General features: G+C 47.7%; 8 protein-coding genes across 8 annotated transcripts; 3 read left to right on the plus strand and 5 right to left on the minus strand. All coding sequences in view use genetic code 12, as the record gives it.

Annotated features, from left to right (window-relative positions):
- Nucleotides 1-38: 38 nt before the first annotated feature.
- ATF1 (Atf1p) lies at nucleotides 39-1484 on the minus strand (the record flags this gene model as incomplete). The annotated part of the gene is made up of 1 exon (XM_025482696.1): nucleotides 39-1484. The coding sequence occupies one exon, from the start codon at nucleotides 1482-1484 to the stop codon at nucleotides 39-41; it is 1446 nt and encodes a 481-aa protein (XP_025337314.1).
- Nucleotides 1485-1581: 97 nt separating this feature from the next.
- On the minus strand, nucleotides 1582-2379 carry VAM3 (SNAP receptor; the record flags this gene model as incomplete). The annotated part of the gene is made up of 1 exon (XM_025482697.1): nucleotides 1582-2379. One exon carries the CDS (start codon nucleotides 2377-2379, stop codon nucleotides 1582-1584), a length of 798 nt encoding a protein of 265 aa, XP_025337315.1.
- Nucleotides 2380-3599: 1220 nt separating this feature from the next.
- POL1 (DNA-directed DNA polymerase alpha catalytic subunit) lies at nucleotides 3600-7913 on the plus strand (the record flags this gene model as incomplete). Its single annotated transcript, XM_025482698.1, has 1 exon — nucleotides 3600-7913. The coding sequence occupies one exon, from the start codon at nucleotides 3600-3602 to the stop codon at nucleotides 7911-7913; it is 4314 nt and encodes a 1437-aa protein (XP_025337316.1).
- A 43-nt stretch (nucleotides 7914-7956) lies between these two features.
- Nucleotides 7957-9369, minus strand: CXQ87_004253 (uncharacterized protein; the record flags this gene model as incomplete). The annotated part of the gene is made up of 1 exon (XM_025482699.1): nucleotides 7957-9369. One exon carries the CDS (start codon nucleotides 9367-9369, stop codon nucleotides 7957-7959), a length of 1413 nt encoding a protein of 470 aa, XP_025337317.1.
- A 1054-nt stretch (nucleotides 9370-10423) lies between these two features.
- Nucleotides 10424-12714, plus strand: SNF5 (Snf5p; the record flags this gene model as incomplete). Its single annotated transcript, XM_025482700.1, has 2 exons — nucleotides 10424-10804; nucleotides 10840-12714. 2 exons carry the CDS (start codon nucleotides 10424-10426, stop codon nucleotides 12712-12714), a joined length of 2256 nt encoding a protein of 751 aa, XP_025337318.1.
- A 77-nt stretch (nucleotides 12715-12791) lies between these two features.
- Nucleotides 12792-13919, minus strand: CXQ87_004255 (putative cystathionine beta-lyase; the record flags this gene model as incomplete). The annotated part of the gene is made up of 1 exon (XM_025482701.1): nucleotides 12792-13919. The coding sequence occupies one exon, from the start codon at nucleotides 13917-13919 to the stop codon at nucleotides 12792-12794; it is 1128 nt and encodes a 375-aa protein (XP_025337319.1).
- Nucleotides 13920-15031: 1112 nt separating this feature from the next.
- Nucleotides 15032-15934, minus strand: CXQ87_004256 (uncharacterized protein; the record flags this gene model as incomplete). The annotated part of the gene is made up of 1 exon (XM_025482702.1): nucleotides 15032-15934. The coding sequence occupies one exon, from the start codon at nucleotides 15932-15934 to the stop codon at nucleotides 15032-15034; it is 903 nt and encodes a 300-aa protein (XP_025337320.1).
- Nucleotides 15935-17629: 1695 nt separating this feature from the next.
- On the plus strand, nucleotides 17630-20956 carry MSU1 (Msu1p; the record flags this gene model as incomplete). The annotated part of the gene is made up of 1 exon (XM_025482703.1): nucleotides 17630-20956. The coding sequence occupies one exon, from the start codon at nucleotides 17630-17632 to the stop codon at nucleotides 20954-20956; it is 3327 nt and encodes a 1108-aa protein (XP_025337321.1).
- Nucleotides 20957-21230: the final 274 nt, after the last annotated feature.

A 21230-nucleotide genomic window follows, 5' to 3' on the forward strand; every position in this document is an offset into this window, starting at 1 on the left:
TATGAGACACCTAGGCGATAAATATTGGATTCCACCGTCTAGACTTTTGCCGCATACTTTTGCAAGTTGCGTTCGAGCTCCTGATGGAGGCTCTCTATGTTGTCTTCTCCCTCGAAATATGACATCACAATATTGAGGCCTCCTCTTGGACATGAAACCACGTTGAGCACGAAGTCAGAGGCCCCAGGAGCCATATCTTGGGAGAAGATGATGTCATCGATTGTGAGGTCCTGTCCTTCGAGCTTGTAGATGGGAAAATTGTAGGCACCCACATTGGAGATTTTGATGGCGTCAGCCTTGTTAGCGCCCACAATGCCCGAGAAGAGATGCTTGTTCTCTTCATACTCTGAAGCAGCTTCTGCAAAGGCTTTTTGGGTGTTGAGCAAGCGCCGATTAGCAACAGTCTGCTTCAATTCGAGGTTGACCTTTTTGACAAGCTCCCATGAAAACTCTTTCACGGGCTCAAACAAATGCGGGAGACCCATATGAGCAAAGTTTCCAAACATCTTGTAGTCCTCTTTGGCTACTATTTGCTTGTATGGCTCATCAACAGCATCAGGTGAAAGGAAACGTCTAAGAGTCACAGCGATCATTGCAGACGTGTGATGGTCATCGCCGTAGACAGCATTGAAAGTCAATGCCTGGATGCAAGCGAGGTATGAGGTGAAGGTGACACCGTTCGCCTTGCAGGTCGCCAAAACTTTGCTGAAGCGGTCGGAATCAAGGTGGACTAATTTCATAACCTTAGTAGCATCAAGCGACGCCGGGAATCTTCCAGGCCATTTGTTAGGAAAACCCACTGGTGGGGTAGTCGAATAGTGGTTTGCGTCGCCATGCGTGTAGTCTAGATGCTTTGCTTCCATGATCATTTCCACAGGTGGCGGCAAGGAGTTTCTGATGTACTGCAAATCAATAGCAGAGTCGAAAATCACCGAGTCAAGAGTGACCAGCTCGGGAATAGTGCCATAGCTTTCCTCGAATTCACCGTGGTTTGCAGGATCAGCACAGTAAGCCAAATTGTCCAAGAAGATAGCATGGAATTGCGGTGCAACAACGCCGTCAGATGGTGTATGCTCGAAAGCAGCACCGAGGGTGCTTTGGCCAACTAGAATAAGGCAGAAAAGAGGCAGCTCCTCGTATAGACTGCAAAGTTTATCGCAGCATAGACGGCGGATGAACGCCTCGTGCCACTCCTTTCCTCCAACAGGGCCATCTTCCTTCTTGTAGATATCACCGAATTTGGCACTCTTGATCGGTCTGAAGATAGAGTTCTGCCTTTTCTCGTCCCTGAACACGTTGCAAATGAATATGTGGTAGTCCAAGATCAGCTTTCTCAATGCGGCGTAGACGAGCTTGTCCTGTTTAGATAGGTCCACGGAATAGGTGCCTATGGCGGCAAAGTTCTGGTAAAACCCCACAGCATTTCTGCAACGAAAGAAGTTCTCGTTATTGCCCAATGGGCGCTCAATAACAAGATCGGCCATGGCTAAAAAGTAGCGAGCCCAACGACTGAAATAATCGCCGCCTCTATACAATTCAACGGCTGCAAACCATCAGTGCGTTAAGGGCGCGGAATATGACTCAGCTTACCACAGCCAACACTATCACGAGAACAATCACCAGAAGCGCTATAAGCAAGATACAGCTCCATTTGCCTTTACGTTTCTGGTATTCATGAGCCTTGTGGAGCTCACGTGAAGCCTGTTGCGTGTTACCATGGAGTTCTTGCACGTTTTCTTCAATTGTGTCTAGCTGCTCTCCCTGTTGATTAACCAATGTGCTAAGGTCTTTGAAGACGGAATTCACTTCCTGGACGCTGGCGGCTACCCGGTCAATCTCCCTATTTCTTTCCTCTGTCAAAAGAAGGTGGTACTGAAGCTCTGTCTGGTCGATCTGCTCTTGAGTGAGTTGCTGCTGCTGCTGAGTTTGCTGCCCTGGCTGCTTCTGCAAAAGCGGCGTATCCTCTGTATCTAAAGACTTGAGAGGTATGGCCACTTTTCTGCTGTTGTACTGATCCAGTGCCTCTTTGAAACTTTTATGAAGACTGGCGTAGTCCTGAGAAATCCTCTCCTTTTGCATTGTCTGACGCTCAGTAACTTCCAAGCTTTGGTCAATTGCTTTGTTGATGTTGACCGTGAGTCCTGCTATGGCGGCATCCAAACCGGCGATTTTGGTCTGTAGCAAATCAAGCTTTTCTCGAAGATTGGCGCTATCTCTTTTGCTTCCCACGAGCCTACGCTGGGAGTTAAACTGTGATATTAAAGAGCCGAAGGTCTGGATTTGTGTGGATGTGGAGGAGAAGATCTTGTCGAGTTCAGACCCGCCACCATTTGTGGAGGCAGGTTTCTGGGCCTCAAGGTCGTAGTTAGCAAACGACATGTGGTGTTTGTATCAGGAATGTATGGATGTATGGATTATGGAGATATTTGGGAACGTATTGGTGGGTATGGCGTCTATGTGGATGATATTTATAGATGGATGTGTATGTATTGTGAGATAAGGAAATGCAGGTCAAGCAGTGACACGGCGGTTATGGTTGAGGTTACACGGTAAAACCGTGGATTTCGAAATTCTGAGAAATTTTGTGAACAATGATCAGGATTTAATTCTCTGAGATTTTTCTATGATAGTTTATTGGTCTCGGAAGGTAGTGAAATATGGAAATTCTGGAAGGAGGTGCTGGCTCACGTACCATATAGGGATTGTCTCAAAACACTCCTTTCCGAAGAGATCAATTAAGTATGTAAGCTTTGGTTTAGATAAATGGATTGAATAAATTCAAAGTGGGACCGCATTTGAACCAAATTCAACTTGCTGTGTCTGTCAGTTGGTTAGATTTAAAATTTCGCAGCCATCGAATTCAGACCGATGTCAGCCTTGAAAAATTATCAAATCATGGAACCAAAATTTCCTATCATCTTGCGCAGAAATCAGAATCTATCGTTCATCCAATTGTACGTCCCATGTTTCACAGTGCTACGAAATACGTGTGTTACGTACGAACAGTCAAGAGCAAATGAGACTGGTGATACTGTGTTTCTTGATTGTCCACCTGAAAAAGTTGTCCTTTCCGAACCAACATGTGAGTGGACAGAACTAACCACCTAACATTTTATTGAACAGATCTAACTACCTCACAAGTTAGAGATGTGGAAACCTCGACTCTTACCTTCCGAGGTACAAGAGATAAAATTCTTCTTACCCGTATATTTACACCAATGCAATAGATACAATTACCTTCTGATGAATTTGACATTATGTATTGTGAATCATGCCTGAACGCGCTAAAATGACATGCTCAAACTATCAGCTCCTCAACTGTGTAGGCCTTCACCTAGAGCGCATACCACGTTTTGCAACCACGCACCAGAGCGTTCCCCACTATCGGATCGAAACACGAATTTTGGCATTTTCACAAAATAGTTTAAATTCAACATATTTCGAAATATTCATCGATTTGATTGGACCCCAGGAATTGCCCCATTTTTGCACCAACGAGCACCTGATGCCTCCACGCTGATGCAGGTTGTTGATAGCGCGTAGAATCGCGTACCGCGTTCTACTACAACCACCATCTCTTTTTACAGCAAACCCGATTAATGCTGTCTAGAGCCGCCAAAAGAGACAAGCTCAAGCGGCTCAGAGAGGCCCGGCGGACCGGTACCATAGCGGCCGTCCTGGACGAAGAAAACGAGTTCATATACGATGAGGTTGACGAAGACACCTACAGACAACATAAGAGAGATCAGTTGATGAACGACGACTTTATTGTTGACGACAACGGCGAGGGCTATGTCGATAACGGTGTGGACGAATGGGATGACGCGACGCGGCCCAATTACTACTCGGACGAGGAGGAAGTGGAAGAAGTGGGAACGAAGAAGAGAAAGAAGAAGCAGCAGAAGCCTGTGAAGGTGGCCAAGACGGCGCAGATCAACAATTTCTTTGCGCCAGCAGCAGCTTCGAAGAAGGCTGAGCCTGCAAAGAACGCCGCTATCGACGATATCTTGGACGACTTTGACGTGAAGCCCAAGAAGGCCAATGTGTTTTCGCCCTTTGGCACCGCTGCACCCAAGAACAAGAAGTCCAACGCGTCTGCTTTCAGCTTCTCCACCGCTTCGCGTGACAAGAAGAAGGTCAAGAAGGAGCCCGAGCTCGATGCCTTCGATACTACCGTGGATTCGGGTGAGGACTTTGACGTGGGTGGTAAGGAAAGCACCCCTGATACTCCTGTTGAAACAGCCGAGGAGGTCGACGTCAAATCTTCCAATCTGGATGCTTCCATCAAACCAGAGCAGCCTGATCCTGTTGATGATGACAGCGAGGATGACGACATTGTTGTGACCAGAAGACCACGCGCTTCGGCCCCTGCTAGAAACACTGGTGCAACAATCTCCGCTGTGAAAGCTTCCAGTCTTCTTTCTTCGTCTCCATCTAGAGCTTACTCGGCCATTTCACACACTGAGAAGCTCGATGAGGACACTGTCAGTGAAGACGACTCATTCAAGATGTTCTGGTTGGACTACGCCGAAGCCGACAGCTCCCTTCTCCTTTTTGGTAAGGTGCTCACGAAGGAAAACAAGTTGGTCTCTGGTGTCGTCCAGGTCAATGACTTGTGCAGAGAACTTTACATTTTGCCTAGAAAGTACCGTATAATCGATGGTCAGGAAACTACACAGCCAGTCAGTGCCATGGATGTGCACGAGGAGATCTCACCTATTCTTATGGAGAACTACGGTCTTGAAAGTCTCAGAGCTAAGCCAGAACGCATGAAGTATGCATTTGAGCTTCCGGGCGTCCCCAAAGAGGCAGAGTATTTGAAGGTTTTGCTTCCCTTCAAAACCAATAAGCACAGGCACTTGGTTATGCCCTCAGAATTGGAAGGTGAGACTTTCTCCAGAATGTTCGGTACTAACACCAATATTTTTGAGTCCTTTGTTATGCAAAGAAACATCATGGGTCCCTGTTGGTTGGAAATCAAGAAAGGTGATTTCAGCGCTATCCAAAACGCGTCTCACTGTCAAGTTGAAGCTGCTGTTTCATCTCCCTCCTGTGTCTCACCAATTGTCAACTCGAACATGCCACCTCCAAATTTGACCATCACGTCTATCTCTGTCCAGACCCTCATGAACCCCAAGTTGAACAAACAGGAAGTCGCGTGTGTCACTTTGGCTACTTATAGAAACATGCCTCAAGACGCACCTATCGATGAAAACATTCAACCCGATGATCTTGTTACTTTGGTACGTCCAATTGGGGCCGTTGGTTTCCCACCAGGTTTGCAACAGCAAGCCCAAAAACAAAAGATGAATCTCAAGACCTTGCCGAACGAGGCATCTATGTTGGGATGTTTGGCTGCGCTTGTTAAAAATGCAGACCCAGATGTATTTATTGGACACAGATTGGAGAATATCTCTTTGGACGTGTTGGTCCACAGAATGCACGATTTGAGAGTCGGCACTTGGTCCGCAATGGGAAGAAGAAACAGGAAGTCTTGGCCTGACAAATTTGGCAAGGGTAATGGTTTCAACAACAACCTTCTCATTCGTGAGATTTTCCAAGGTCGTCTTTTGTGTGATATTGCCAACGAGTTGGGTCAGTCGTTGACCACCAAGTGTCAATCGTGGGACTTGCCTGAGATGTACAGTGTTGTTTGTCAGAAATCCTACAATGCCGTCGAGCTCAACTTCCAGAACCCTCGTTACGCTGAAGATGCTGCATTCTTGATGATGTCGCTTAAAGAGAACATCACTCAAGTACTGATCACTGCCAAGATCGCATTTGCTCTCCAGATCTTGTCGCTTTCCAAGCAATTGACCAATTTGGCCGGTAATGCTTGGTCTCATACCCTTAGTGGTACAAGAGCCGGTAGAAACGAGTACATTTTGTTGCATGAGTTCAAGAGAAATAACTACATTGTTCCTGACAAGGAAGACAAGTACCACAAGAACACCAGCCATCAGCAAGAAGCAAAGCTTGAAGCCAATGAAGATGATGCAACGACAGTGACACTGAACAAGAAGCCCAAGTTCCAGGGTGGTTTGGTTTTCGAACCTGAGAAGGGTCTCCACAAGAACTACATTTTGGTCATGGACTTCAACTCTTTGTATCCAAGTATCATCCAGGAGTTCAACATTTGTTTCACCACTGTCGAGCGTGATACCTATAATATCACGCATGACGAAGAGAGAGACTTGCCTAGCATACCTGAGCGTGACTCTGAAGCCGGTGTCTTGCCGAGATTGTTGAATGCATTGGTCTCGAGACGTCGTGAAGTCAAAAAGCTTTTGAAGAATCCTAAAAATACTGTTCATGAGCGTGCTCAATACGACATTAAGCAGCAGGCCTTGAAGTTGACTGCCAACTCTATGTATGGTTGTTTGGGTTATGTCAACTCCAGATTCTATGCTAAACCTTTGGCTATGTTGGTTACCAACAAAGGTAGAGAGATTTTAATGGATACCAGACAATTGGCTGAACTGATTGGTTTGAGAGTTGTCTACGGTGATACTGACTCTGTCATGATTGACACTGGTGTCAATACGTTGCAAGAGGCTCTCAAAATTGGTGATGAGTTCAAGGTTCAGGTTAACGAGAGATACAAGCTTTTGGAGATCGACACGGATAACGTCTTCAAAAGATTGTTGTTGCATGCGAAGAAAAAGTATGCTGCTATGAATGTGAGTTTGGACAAGAAGACTGGCAAAGAGATTTCTGCTTTGGAAGTCAAGGGTCTCGATATGAGACGTCGTGAGTACTGTCCATTGTCCAAAGAGATTTCCACGTTTGTCTTGCAGAAGCTCTTGTCTGATATGGACCCAGAGGAGGCTCTTACAACTGTTTACAACTATTTGGAGGAGATGAAGGGCAAGATCAGCAATAATGAAATCAGCATCGACAAGTATCTGATCAACACTCGTCTTTCGAAGGATCCCTCGAACTATCCTAATGGGAAAACCATGCCACCTGTCCAGGTCGCCTTGCGTCTTAGAAAGCTGGGTAGGGTCATCAAGGCAGGCAGTGTGATCACGTACGTTGTCACCGCTCCCCAGAACGATGAGGACAACTCTAACCCTGCTGAAAGGTCGAGGGCCATGCAAGAGGTGTTGGCAAATAAGTCACTGTTCAAGCCCGATAGTGAATACTACCTCGAGAAGCAGATCTACGCTCCTGTTGAAAGACTTGTGAACCGTATCGATGGTATTGACATGATGCGTGTTGCAACTTCTCTTGGTATTGACACCAGGAAGTATGTGATGAGGCTCAGAAACAGCGAAGAGGGAGGCAATGACATCGCTCCTCTCGAGTCCAACATTACCGATATTGAGAGATTCAGACAGTCCAGCTACCTCGTGCTTAACTGCAGATGCGGCGCCAACTTCAGATTCGGTGGTATCCAGCCCTCTAAGGACTATCTGATCACCTTCAATGGTGTCTGCTGCTCGAAGTGTAACTACGTCTTCCCAACATTGAAATTAACCTCGCAGCTCGAAAGCACTATCAGAAAGCACCTTGCCTTGTACTACGCCGGCTGGGTGATCTGCGACGACTCAGCTTGCGGGATCAAGACGAGGCAAATTTCGGTGTATGGTAAGAGGTGTATTGGCAGTTCCGGTAAAGCACACGGCTGCAAGGGTGTCATGCGGTACAACTACACCGACAAGGCTCTCTACAACCAGCTCTTGTACTTTGATGCAATCTTTGATGTTGTCAAGGCCAAGGAGAAGAAGTTGAGACCTATCATCTACGACCAAGACATGGTGGCACCGGAGTTGAGCACGGGTCAATTGAACGCTCTTGCAGAGCAGAACAGAGCAATGTTCGAGCATTGCAGAGAGGTGGTCAACAAGTACTTGGCGGACTGTGGTCGCCGGTACGTGAACATGAGGAGCATTTTCGAGTTCATGGTCTAACTTTTGTATACTAGCAGGGAATAAAGGAATTATATTGACATACTTACATCAATGCCGAGGGGACCAAGGTGCCACGGAGCTTCTGTTGAGCTTCGATGGTCTCAAACAAACCCTTGAAAGTACCCTTTCCAAAACCATTGTGGTGGTGTCGTTGGATGATCTCCAAGAACAACGTAGGCCTATCGTGAAGCGGTTTGGTGAAGATTTGGAGGATGTAGTGGCATGAATTCTTGCCATGCTTGTTTTTGTACTTTGACGCCGGGTCAAAATCAACAAGAATATGATGCTCCTTCAACTCTTCGAACGACTCAAAAAGCTCAATGTCGTCCTTTGCCAAACGCTCTTCCAAGTTGGTGTAGTATGTTTCAGAGATGGTGTTGAAGTCAATTCCTCTGGAACGCATTCCCTTGACCACCTGAAGGATATCTCTGGTTCTGAGTGCAATATGCTGAACTCCAGGGCCTTTGTAGAATTCATAGAACTCCTCGATCTGGCCCTTCATCTTTCCCTTTGCTGGTTCATTAATGGGCATCTTGACTTTTCCGTTTGCACAAGTCATCACGATAGATTTCAACGCCGTGGCACCTGTAGACACATCCTGTTCATCCACAGACCAGAATTTGTGGAATCCAAAAGCCGAAGCGTAGAACCTGGCGTAGGGCATCATTTCATCCCAGGTGAAGTTCTGAACGCAGTGGTCCACGGCAAATATCGGCACTGGGTTGCTTTCCGACAAACTAGTAACCAAAGAATCCCTGTAAAGAGGCAAAAACGGGCCCTTGAAATTGATGTTCTGCACCAAGGTGTGGCGAAGATCGGATCCTGGAACACCCACCACGGCAACCCTGACTGCACCGTTTTCTTCTTCAACCAACACTGGTTCTCTTAGGGAGATGGCGCCGGCCTCGATTGCTTTTTTGTAGGCTATTTTGGCGTCAGTCACGGCAAAAGAGACGTCCATGACGCCCATTCCGTGGGTATTCACAAAACGATCGATTTCTGTAGCTTCCTTAGCATCGTAGGCCAATTGTTCTGCTGCCTTGGCCAATTCGTGGAAGGAGGTGACGCCTCCACGGACCTGAAGCGTAACAGGCTGCTTTTCGAAATTTGGAGGCCCGGCTTTGGCAGCTCTGGATCCGGGTCTCAGGTCTCCTCGGCCCAAGGTGTTGATAACCTCAAATACACATTCGTCTTTTTTCAAGACATGGGCGGCTAAAGCCACAGATCCCGACTCCAAGCCTCTATAGGCGACTTCCTTGAACCCGAGGGATAACTCGAAAAAGCGGGCCATCTCTTTGGCGTTCGAGGTTGCAAACCTTATGGCATGGAATCCAACAATGCCATCCAAGGGAAGCTTGTTGTTTTGGTGGCCGCCCCGCAAGAGCTCGCTGACTTCAAAAGGCGATGTTTTCTCTACTTTTCGAGAGTAAAATGGGAGTTCTCTAAGAAGAGTCATGGTGGTGTGGGGGAGAATGCCAAACACAGAAGCGCCTTTAAATGGCTGCAAAATGAGCCTGCGAAGAGGGCCTCCTTAGGGCATGACGCTGGTGAACTGGAGGATTGTGGTAAAGCGGGGAAGAGAAGTCGTATGCCAATTATTGAGCTGTCGGTTGGAGAAACCTGGTTGGTGCCATTTGGTGATGATTCTTATAGTATGGTTCAGAGGTGGGTCTCGGTGAGTTGACGGTCACATAGGCCATTCTGGCTGAGGCGACAAAATTCCAATAAATATCATCAAACATCTTTCTATACCCCTCAAGAACATTTTTCTTGGTCAATTGTACATTCCAGCTCCAGGAGGCACGAACAATGTGCTCTCCATCGCATTGTAGGTCGATAAAGGTACACAATGTGCCCGAGATGGACTCGGTCAACATCAGCCCTGCGGTACTCCAAGGCAGGATTTGAGTTTGCTTTGGAGGTAGAAATCGATGATTTGAGACTGGTTTTTAAAAGCTACCGATGAGGAGCACTTATCATAGCACTCGGTGCGCCTATGTCTGGAAGCTAGGTATCATTTGAACTGAACTGCGCCATTGAAAGCAATTTCCTAGATACTATCCAGATTCAAGCGTCCAAATGTCAATTCGACATCTAGAAAATGACATGCAGAGTCAAAACCTGCTCAGTATTGGCGATCTACCATTCAATGAGAGGTCTACCACCTCACGTACAGTAGTAATGAAAAACCACACCAGAACTTCTACTACGACACTCGTTCATTTTCACGTCAGATCCAAGTTATAAGTCCTATTCAGAGCTGCCTGACAGAAGCCATAGATAAGCATGTATCCTAAGCCGAATTGCGCAGCATCCCACAGACTGCCATATCCAACCTCGCAAGAAACCTACCAAATTGATACCATGAAACCATCCCCTTATAGCTATTTCCAAAATCCAGCTACACTCAATATAAAAACACTTCCTGCCACCCGAATCCCCAGGTGGGTCGTGTGCGCACCGCTATATCTAGAGTTGAACCCACGAAAAACACCAACATCCACACCACCATGAACTTCAACAAGGGCGCCGGCAACCCCGGCCAAGGAGCCCAGCAGTTTGCAGGACGCCAGCGGCCCAATGCCATGCTCCCTCCCCAATTCCAGCATTTCACGCCTCAGCAGCTTCAGGAGCTTGAAAACAACCCTCAGTTCCAAAACACCATGCGCCAGTTTTACCAGAACAAAATGTTGCAGCAACAGCAGGCGTTGCTCAGACAGCAACAGCAGGCTGGAATGGGCCAGGGAATGGGCCAGATGGCAGGACAACCTAATCAGAACCTAGCACAAACTCCCAACCAGAGGATGATGAACAGAAACATACCGTCAGGCTACATGCCACAAAACCAGCAAGCACAACAACAACTCCAGGCTCAGCGTGCAGGCCACCAGGTTCTGGCTCAGGGCCAGCCTATGGGGGTCCACAGGGTCACGTTCAAATGGGCGGAAATGGTATGCCTGGAGGTATGAACAACCCAGCTGCTGCTGCGGCAGCAGCAGCGGTAGCGGCGGCTTCTCTGTCCAACTACAACAACGTGCAGAAATTCGGAGGCCAGTTTCCTCCACAGGGCGCCAGTGCTCCCGGACAAATGCCTATGGGAGGTCAGCCTGGTCAAGCCAGAAATAGCTTGTACGGCGCCATGGGCGGAATCCCTGACCCTTCTTCGGCAGCTGCCATGGGCGGGAACCCGGCTGCCTCATCTATGAACAGCATACTGACGATTCCTGGGCCCATTGCTGGTGCTGTGCCTACTGGAGGTGCATCTAGACCTCAACAAAGCTCAAGAACACTGCGCTTCGGCAACACAGAGGAGCCCGAGTATCCTCCTGGATTTGGCCCCGATTCCTTGGTCAAGCTTCCTTTGAAACAGCTCGCATCGCTCGACGAGTGGTCTCAAAAACTAGCTGAGGAGGGCAAAGAGATACCTCTCGATATCAAGATCTACGAGGCCATCATCAAGAAAGACAGCTCCTATCTCCGTGACTTGCAGCAACAATCCAAAAAGAACAAGACAATGATCGAGAAAATGGCTCGTGACATTAAAACATACAACACCATCAAACAGCTTCGAATGAACGCGATCAACGCCTCCGACAAAAACCAATACAACAACAGTATCTGGGGTGAGGGCTACCTGGGCTACGGTAACGGAATTAGCAACACCGCCACGCAGGTGATCTTGCCTCAGAACAACAAGCCATTTTCCCGTGTGCCCGACATCGGCTACACTGAGAAGCAACTAAATGAGGCCGTTTTGCGAGGTTTGAAGACAGGCAAAAACAAGCCATTGGTCCCCATTCGTCTAGATTTCGACCAGGAGAGAGACAGGTTCAAGCTTCGAGACACATTCTTGTGGGACTTGAGCGATGAAACGTACAGAATCGAGAACTTTGTCCGCACGCTTATCGAGGACTACAAGTTCATTCCAGACCAGCATTTCCATTCCATCATGAACACCGTCAACGAGCAAATCAAGGATTTTAAACCCATTGTCGATAACCCTATGGGCGAGTTGCGGGTTCCTATCAAAATTGACCTTGTCATCAACAACACACAATTCACGGATCAGTTCGAGTGGGACATCTTGAGTCTCAGCGAGAACGATCCCGAGGAGTTTGCGACTATTCTTTGTGATGAAATGAGCTTACCTGGCGAGTTTGTCACCGCCATTGCATTCAGTATTCGTGAGCAAGCGCAGCTTTTCCACAAGGCGTTGTTCCTCGTGGGCTACAGCTTTGATGGTTCGCTTGTTCGGGAAGATGAGATTCGCTCTCACCTACTTCCACCTCTACGTGTGCTCACTAATAGCGAAGCAGGAGAGCAGGTGGAAGATTTCATCACCACGTTGCGTAATCCAGCTGCTGTATCTGACTTCTCGCCTGCTTTGAACAAACTCACACAGCTGGAGGTGGAGAAGATTGATAAGGAGATGGAGAGAGAGTCTCGTCGCCGTAGACGTCACAACAACGACTTCAGTTACAATGAGAACGGACCAAACATGGGCGTGAACAGGGGAACTGCTTCCAGAAGAAGCGGGCTTCATATTGGAAGAGGTGTCAAGACGACGCTACCCGATCTCTCAGAGATTCCCAAGATGTTCCGCACGCCTATGCCCTCGAGTATCTTGCCTGGTGGTATTGATCTTGGCGTGCCTGAGATTTACGGCTACAATGAGCTCATTGTCAACCGTACTCAGATCAGAAACCCAGATTACAAGCCTCCGAACGCTGAGCTTGTGACTTATGCTCGTGACGGAGGTTCTTTCTTCGTAAAGATCAAGATGCCTCGCAGATACCATTAAATTCTACCATAGTGTACCTAATTAGACCTGTAATATAAATAAAGCCACATTACGTATTGAATAGACTACTATAATTTTTAAATCGCTTTGAGTGCCTCTGTGATGTCTTCAATCAAGTCGTCCACGTCCTCAAGACCGACACTGACACGAAGCAACGAAGGTGATACAGTGTTGTCCGACATGGCTCGCCATTCTATCAAACTCTCGACTCCACCTAACGAAGTGGCATGATAGAAATACTTCAATTTTGAAGGGAATTTTCTGGCTTGGTCCTCAGTCTGGAGCTCGAAAGCAAATGTAGGTGAGTGTCCACCCTTCAACTGGCGAGCAACAAACTCATCTTTTTGCAAGGACGAGTGGTGAACTTTTGAGATCGCAGGGTACTTATCCTTACTTTCGTCCAAGAACTTAGCTAACTTGGTGGCACTGGCACTCTGCTTGAGTACCCTCAATTCAAGGGTCTTCAAACTTCTGAGCAAGAGGGAGGACTCCAAGTTGGCGATGTTCGTTCCCAAATATATTCTGTCGTCTATCAAATCACGCCAGACCTTTTCACTCTTTGTCAAAAGCACGCCAGCCAACAAATCGGAATGGCCACCGAAATACTTGGTAGCAGAGTGCATCACGATATCAGCTCCAAACTCAAATGCATCCTGCAAAGGCGGTGGGGCAAAAGTCGAGTCAACAACAAGATAGGCGCCCTTGGCATGGGCTTTATCGGCGAAATATTGAATGTCAAAGCATTGAGAATCTGGGTTCACTGGAGTCTCCAAGTGAATGACGTCACCCTTGCCCAATTTGTCCAAATCCTCGTCTTTCAAACTGAATTGCTTCAACCCATGGTTGCGTTTCCAGATATCAGCAATTCCATGAACACCGTGGTAGCCCTGCCCAATGCACAATACCTTGGGGTTGAGGTGGGTGTAGGCGGCATAGACGGCACTGAGGCCAGAATTGTAGGCAACAGCATATGAATTTGTGATTTTTCCAATCGTCAGTTCCACTAATTCGCCTGATGGGTGGCCCTCACGCGAGTAGACTGGCTTGCCGACCTCGTAAGGAAAAGGTCCAGGAGGTGCTTTCTCAAGCTTATCGGGATCATTGGTATACTTGAATGTCGTGGAGATGTTAATTGGTGGAGTAACATCCGATACCGTATGGAGGTGGTCGGCACCGTGGATTCCGGTGGTAGATAAGCGGGGCATGTCTATCTGAATTGTCGACTATTTGGGATAGGATGTCGGGTATTTATATGAGCCAAAGTGTGGATGCGCACGGATGCATGAGATGCATATGGGGCGATATGGGTATTAGTCATTTTTGGTGCTGGAAGCGGATTTTTCGATTTTCCAGACCGCATATACGGGAATGTCGACTCCAGCGATTTTGGTGGCAAATTTTCCCTGTTCGGAAAGCAAGACTGTGTCGTGTTGACGGGCGTCAATTCTCGAGTCCGGGTTCATAAGTAATACGTCAAATATGCCACTTTGCGCAATTTCATGTGCTTTGGTGCAGGACAACAGAACCGCTAAGAGATATGGACCTCTTCGATGGGCTTCTACAACGGTGAACGGAGCAAAACTCTGGGGCTTCTGTTGGGCTTCCACAATCAGTGATTTGGGTTTGATCGTATTTTCGGGTTTCTGAGCTGTGCATTGCGTCCCCTCTTTTGCCACAAAAGTGTAGTTTCGAAGCTTGTACCACTCTGTGAAAGCCCTGATCGAGGAATTGCTCAGGCTGGTGAGTTCGTTGGTGTCGTTCATGGGCTTGATGACGTTTTCTGTGATGTGGCGGTATCTCGGCTCGAGTTTCGGCCTCTTGGAGGCAGGTACATCGAATAGAAGACTTTTGGTGGGAAAAGCTGATTTTTCATTTGACAGGGGCTGAGTAAGTATGGGTTTCGCAAGCAGCAGGACTTGGGATAATGACATTTTCAGGGTCGATTTTAGGCGTTTTTCGGATGCATGGATGGGTCTATCTGGATCTATGTTTCTATTGTGGCGGGTCGGTAGTAGTTTGGACTGATCTTTTCTATGCAGGTTTGGTTTGTTCACCAGTGACGAGACGTCACCTAGAGGCCGTCTTTTGGCCTTTCGTAGGTGGAACTTTTCGAAATCGTCCATACCCAGTAACGGATGCTTTATTTACATTATGAGATCTGATGCCGCGAGATGTGCGGTGTGGTGTTTTGTGCAGGCCGTTGATAACGATCCAGGCCCCCACAACTACGGTATTCTACAAAGTGAAAAATTTTGGTCGTAACATCTTTTCTTATTTACGTGCGGGAGAGCCCCTAACAGACTAGCTGTTGGGTTTCTCACAACTTGGCGGTGACCTTACGTCCCACAGTCGACTTGATCAAGCCGCTAGGGTCAGGAGAAGGGTAGAACAAATCGTCGTTGCTGATGCCCTTCCACTCCAAGTTGAACAAGATGAAGTGGTTGTTGGGCAAGGAATAGGACACAGAGTCCACAGCAGGAGCAGCGTCCAAGATCTCCTGCGACATGTTGTACATGGTGGCCTGGACCGAAGGAGAGTTCTCCAAGGCAAAACGGTCCAAAGTGATCTTTCTGGCGGCATTGTAGACATTGTCAAACATGCCGTCTCTGGCCTTTTGCATGGTGTCATCGAGAGAGCCCAATTGCAGTTCAAACTTCCACGAAGCGTCAACGTCAGTAGACAACATTCTGTCCTCAGTAGGCTTCAAAGTCGTGTAGTCACAGTCGTGGTAGCCGTAGAACATGGAGCCGGTCGACTTCAACACCTTCAAGTCCTTGATACCAGAAATGATGGTGGTCTTCTGGGAAGGCTTGTCGTAGGTCAAGAAGGTTCTGCGGGTCTCGAAGCCCTCGTGGCGGAACGAGTGGTCGTGCAACTTGCCGTTGACTTCGTACTTCTTCCAGAGGTCCTGGACAATGGTCACCTCAACACCTGAAACGTGGTTGTACTTTGTGGTGAAGTGCTTTGCAAGGTGAGCAGCGAATCTCTCGATGGGCCAGACCTCGGTGTTCTTGGCCTCGATGAGAATGGTGTTCTTCACCGTGTCAGTTGGAACGATGGGAGCGTTGTCGGCCTCGGTGTAAGAAATGTCAAAGTTACCTCTCAAGAGCACCTGGCAGTTGGCCTGCAAGACCTCCTGGATCTGGGGGTTTTTCTTGTCACGCTTGACTTTCAAGAACTTAACGTTTGTTTTGCCGTAGGAGGAGTCGATCAAGGACATGTTGGTATTTGCTGGTGGGAATTTGGTGGATCTGAATCGGAGGAATTGGGCTCATACTTATAGTGCTTATCGCGGGGTGCGATGCTTCGGCGATCGCCGAGTGATAAGGCTGTCCATAGTGAAGCGAGGGGTGAAGTGAAAAAGAGCTTTTTGGAGATCTTTTTGAAATTTAAAAAGAATGCCATAAATGCTGTTGACGCTCCGTTTCCAGATATTCCGGTTGTTTACCAAAATTCCCAAGTTTGCGTGGATTCGGTGGACCCTGGTGGGTCCGATGGCTGCGAAAACGGTGTACCGAAACAGACTCACGCCATTTTGATATCTCCCCTCAACGGCCGGCCTTTCGGGGATCTCCATCTCCGCTGCTGCCGACTGCACAATTTCCAAAAAGTTTGAAGGTTTGAAAAGGCAGGTTTACTATGGCCAGGTCGGCCATCGGGATGCCGGTGAAAATGCAAAAGGTAGCGACCAGTTGGACTTGGGATTTTTGGGGCACTAATCAAAAGTTGAATCGAGGGGACTTATCAATGCGACCTTTCTTCAAGAATAACTCAATAGAAGGATGAGTTTTATTAAGTTCTCAAATCTACTCTTCAACCATCCATGTTGGCCTACGGTGTAGCTGGTTGTAGATCTTTCGCAGCCATTCCCCACCAACCAGAGCCGTGCAGTAGAAGAGACGATGATGGAAAGTGGGGCGGCTAAAAGATCATTTTTCGATTCGTTCGAATGTGGAAATTTGACATTTCGTTTTGGGTTTTCAAAGTGACCAGCGCTGGCATTGTGGGGTGAATGTTTGGGAGTTGTTTGAGGTGTATTCGGGGCTGAGCGAGGTGGATCGTTTAGGGGGCTTTGGTGTGAGGTCATTGGGGGCGGTTTTGGAATATGGCGTGGTTTTGTATTTGGGGATGTGGAGGATTTGGGGATTTGGAGGATTTGGTATGGTAGGTGCATTTTGTAGATGTAGTAGTTTTCGCAGCCATCACGACGGGTTAGTTGGATCATGGTGTGGTATAGGTGTAATACAACCAAAAGTGTTGTGATTCAAAGAAGTGCTTTCTGAAAGATAATAGTGGAAAAAGGCTTGCATTATCTAATTGAGCTCGTAAAGACCCATCAACAATACGTTTATGATTGAACCTCATCACCTTCGGGCATTTCGATAGACAACCTCAGTAGGCTTACCATGAGAATGGAGTATTCTGGTGACTTCAAACAAGTGAGAAATTTACTTTGATTTTGTCTAGCTTTAATGACCATTGCTCCGAAATATGACCTGATGCGTCATATCTGTGTCTACTGCCTATGGCTGCAAACAGTCTACCATCTTCCAAAGCATACCCTATTCTACCCAGACTTCTCCTTTTTAGCAAGGGATATACAATTGAATATTTACAAGTCACAGTCACGTAGCATCACAGAATAATGTTCAGATCAACCACAAGACCACTCCTTCATCCCTGCTTCCGACCTTCTCATAAGAATACTCCATACCTCAGTCACCATCACCCCATCAACACCACCACCAGTGAACCAAAATCCCACACAGCTCCCCACCCCCACAAACCAAACAAACCCCACTCATCCAATCAATTCCCAAAACCTCCCAAAAAACCGGAAATCCCCCAGAATCCACATCCACCTCACGTGCACTTCAAGGCATCGCAGCATCGCAGCATCGCTATCTACTACACCATGTTTCGGACCGTCCAGCGCCAATCCCGACGGTTCCGGGGCCACGTGGCGGCGCCGAGACCGAAAAAGAAATCTCTGGCGGCTCTTTCCAAAGAAGCTCTTGCCGTGACCCAGGAGGTCTCACAACAAACCAAGAAGAAGTACTACGATCCGTCCAATGTGACGTTAGACTTTGAGCTTCTGAACGCCAAATTAGTGAATACGATTTTGGGTGACTCTCGAGACAGAGTGGCCAAGCGGCTCGATCAGCCTGGGAAACGGTGGAAACAGGATCACCGCTTGGACATGGAGCAGACCATACGGCAGTTTAGGCTGTACTTGATGGACGGGAGAATATCGCTAAAACAGAACCTCCAGCCCCTAGATATAGGCGACTTGGTTTTGCTCGATTCCCAGAGCACATTGGCACACCTAGTGGTGCAGAAACCGCAGGACCTCAAGACATCAACCTACACCTTGGTGAACCACGAAGGTGAGATAGTGTATGTTCATCGGGACCAGATCAAACTCAGGGTTCCCGGCGTGGTGCCTCCCTCGAAAGTGGAGGAGCTCGATATGATCCAGCTTGAGAAAAAGCACCCTGGATTGGCGCCTATCGGTTTGCCTGATTCCAAGTTTGCAAGGTCTCCCGAAGCTTTGCCAGAGGGCTGGCTGCCCAAGGAGGAGAAACTGCAAAAGGGCTCCGATCAGGAGCTTCTGACGACAGGCGACGATTTCATTATGGCCCAGGCGGCGTCGCAATTGCTCACGGACACAGATGTGATTACATACATTGTGCCTACACCTGTGAGAAGAATCATTTCCAAGCCGCTTGTCGATACCGCCATTCTGAGCTTCAGAAAGATCAACTCTTTTACTCGTGTGCTAGACAATGTTCACAAGATCTTGCAGTACGATGAGAACAACAGTCTCATTTCTCTGGCTCGGTCGATTCCTATCTTGGAGCTTCTCAACAAAGTGTGGAACTTTGAGCGCAAGTATAAGCTTCTCGAGCACGCCGACGGTCAGGAGGAGTTTCGAATTCTCAATGCCCAAATCGACTACTTGGGAATCAATGGCCCTACGGTTCTCGGAAAGCCCGTTGTGGAGGTGCCCAGTGAGGAATATAAAAAGGAAGATTTTCCTATCAGCTCTTACATTGGCTTCATGGTCGCCTTGGCACAGAATCCACGGAAATGGAAGGTCAACTTCCAGCACAACTCGAAAGTGCCCCTCAACGTGGATATTCTCCCTATAAGCAAATCCATTGATACAGCTGACGCATTGGACTTCTTGAAAGGCATTGGCATCAAACAGTTCACAAAGTTCTATACTGACTTTGTGGCAAGGAAGAGCTACAAAGAACCGAAGAAGCTCAAGCAGGTCATGAGTGTGCTAAGGGACTTTGTTGCAGGCAATATAGTTGAGGATAGAATGTTGGAAAGTGTTGTGGGAAACCTCATACGAAGCATTGACCATGCGTTAGACCTCAGAGGTCTTCGCAAGAAGAAGGATGTTGCCTACTCATATGAGTATTCCAAGAGCAGGGCACTTGAGATCATTACTTCCTTGGATCAAGGGCTCTGGTGCAACCCTTCAAGGTGGTCGTCTTCACTTAATCTTCCAAATACGGGAATCTCGCCCAAGAGCGACCTCGGCAAGCAATACTACGACTTTGTTGATCAAAAGTTCACTTCCAAGGATGCACTTTCAGAAGCCGTCAAGGGTGCCTCCGCCACGGAAGCATTGCTGGATTTGAGCTTGGAGAATTTTGATGATGAGATTATAGGAGCCAAATCGCCGGTTACTGATAGCTGGCTTGTTTCGGATTTCCACCAGATGGATCCATACGCTTCCGTAAGGGAGGATTTCCCTAACCTTCCAGTTTATTGTATTGACTCGGCCACTGCTCACGAAATTGACGATGGTATCTCCATTGAATACTTGGACGACTCGTTCAAAGTCGTTGTCCACGTCGCTGATCCAACATCTGTTCTCAAAGAGTCTTCTATGCTCAACCTGATCGCCTTCGAAAAAGGTACTACAACCTACTTGCCTGAAGGTGCGTCCTTGATGATGCCTCAACTCATTTCAATAGTCTGCGGTATGGACGCCCCAGGAAAGAATAGATCTTTTGGGGTTGAGATGGTGGTGACCCGCAAGGATTTGGAAGCGTTCGAAAACTCGCCAACTTCTGAGGCTGCCCATAAACTCATGGAGAGCATTGTTGAGTCAACAAAGATCAAGTTTTTCAACATCAAGGACAATGCTATTTGCATCACGTACGAGGAGGTGAATAAGATTTTGGCTGATGAAGCTAATATCGAGCGGTTTCTGCAAGGCATCACAGATCACAGCCAAGAGTCCGATCTCTTCAACCTTTCTAGAGTTGCGTCGGCGTTGAAAAGTGTCAGAGAGTTCTTGGGTGCACTTGATTTCCCTAACGAGGCAAGCAAGACCTTCGTTGATTACAAGCCAAAGGACGAGGTTGAACAGCCACACTTTCAGAGAACAGAAAAGGGTTTCAGAATTGCTATGGCGAGTGATGACTCCGAGCAAGTGCCGGTCATCCATATCGAGAAGGATGTGGATCAATCCCAAGAGTCCAAGTCTCAGGAACTAGTGTCCAATTTCATGGTGACTGCAAACCACTGTGCTTCTAGTTTTGCCATCAAGAACGACGTTCCGATCATCTTGAGAACACAGAGGTTGAACTTAAACTCCGACTTCAAAGCTGACATCAAGGCGCTCATGGACAAACACAGGAATGGTCCTGGAATGACCGTTCAAGAAATGGCTGATTTCGGTAAGCACATGACCGCAGCCAACTACGAGACCAATCAACATGGGCACGAGTCTCTCGGACTTTCGAGCTACTCGCATTTTACGTCTCCCTTGAGGAGATACACCGATATGGTGAACCAGTGGATGCTTGGACAATACCTTGTGAAGCAAGGCGAATGGACCAAGGAGCAGCAGAAGGATTTATCTGGAATCGCCAACCACCTTCAGATTTGTCTGATGATCAACAAGCAGGCGCAGAGGTCGTCTACTCGATTCTGGCAAGCAAGCTTCCTCAAGCAGTACTTTGAGCAGTTGAAGCATGGTGACGTTTCCGAGCCAATAGAGTTTGAGTTTTTGCTTTTGGGAGACGCCAAACGAGGCGATGTGAGGTGCAAGCTCAAGTACTTTGACCAGATGAAGACGACAATTGTCGCTGACGACGGCGTCAAGAGGCGGTTCAACAGCGGCGAGTTTGAGGTTGGAAAGGTGGTGACGCCCACCTTCAAAATAAAAAAGCTAGACATGATAGAGCATGAGTTTACCGTTGAGCTCACCAGTACATAGGCAGCGGAATACAGGTAATAGGGTGGTATGTGGAAGTCTATGGGCCGTTGAGGCTTGTGTTTGGGGCGAAGTGAGACAGTGTGGCTTGTGAGGTCTGAAACGTAGGCGGTGTTGAAATCAACCAAATCTTCAATAAGTTGTAGAATCTGGTGGTTTTGATGCACCTCAATGTAACCAGCTTGGCTGCGAAATCCTCTGGGTGTTCTCTGCAAAGAACCCTTCCGTGCACGGAAGACATGGGTGACATTTCTTCGATTTAGCAAAACCAAACTTC

The sequence above is a fragment of the Candidozyma duobushaemuli genome (genome assembly GCF_002926085.2).
Source record: "Candidozyma duobushaemuli strain B09383 chromosome Unknown D_B09383, whole genome shotgun sequence".
NCBI classification, from domain to species: domain Eukaryota; kingdom Fungi; phylum Ascomycota; class Pichiomycetes; order Serinales; family Metschnikowiaceae; genus Candidozyma; species Candidozyma duobushaemuli.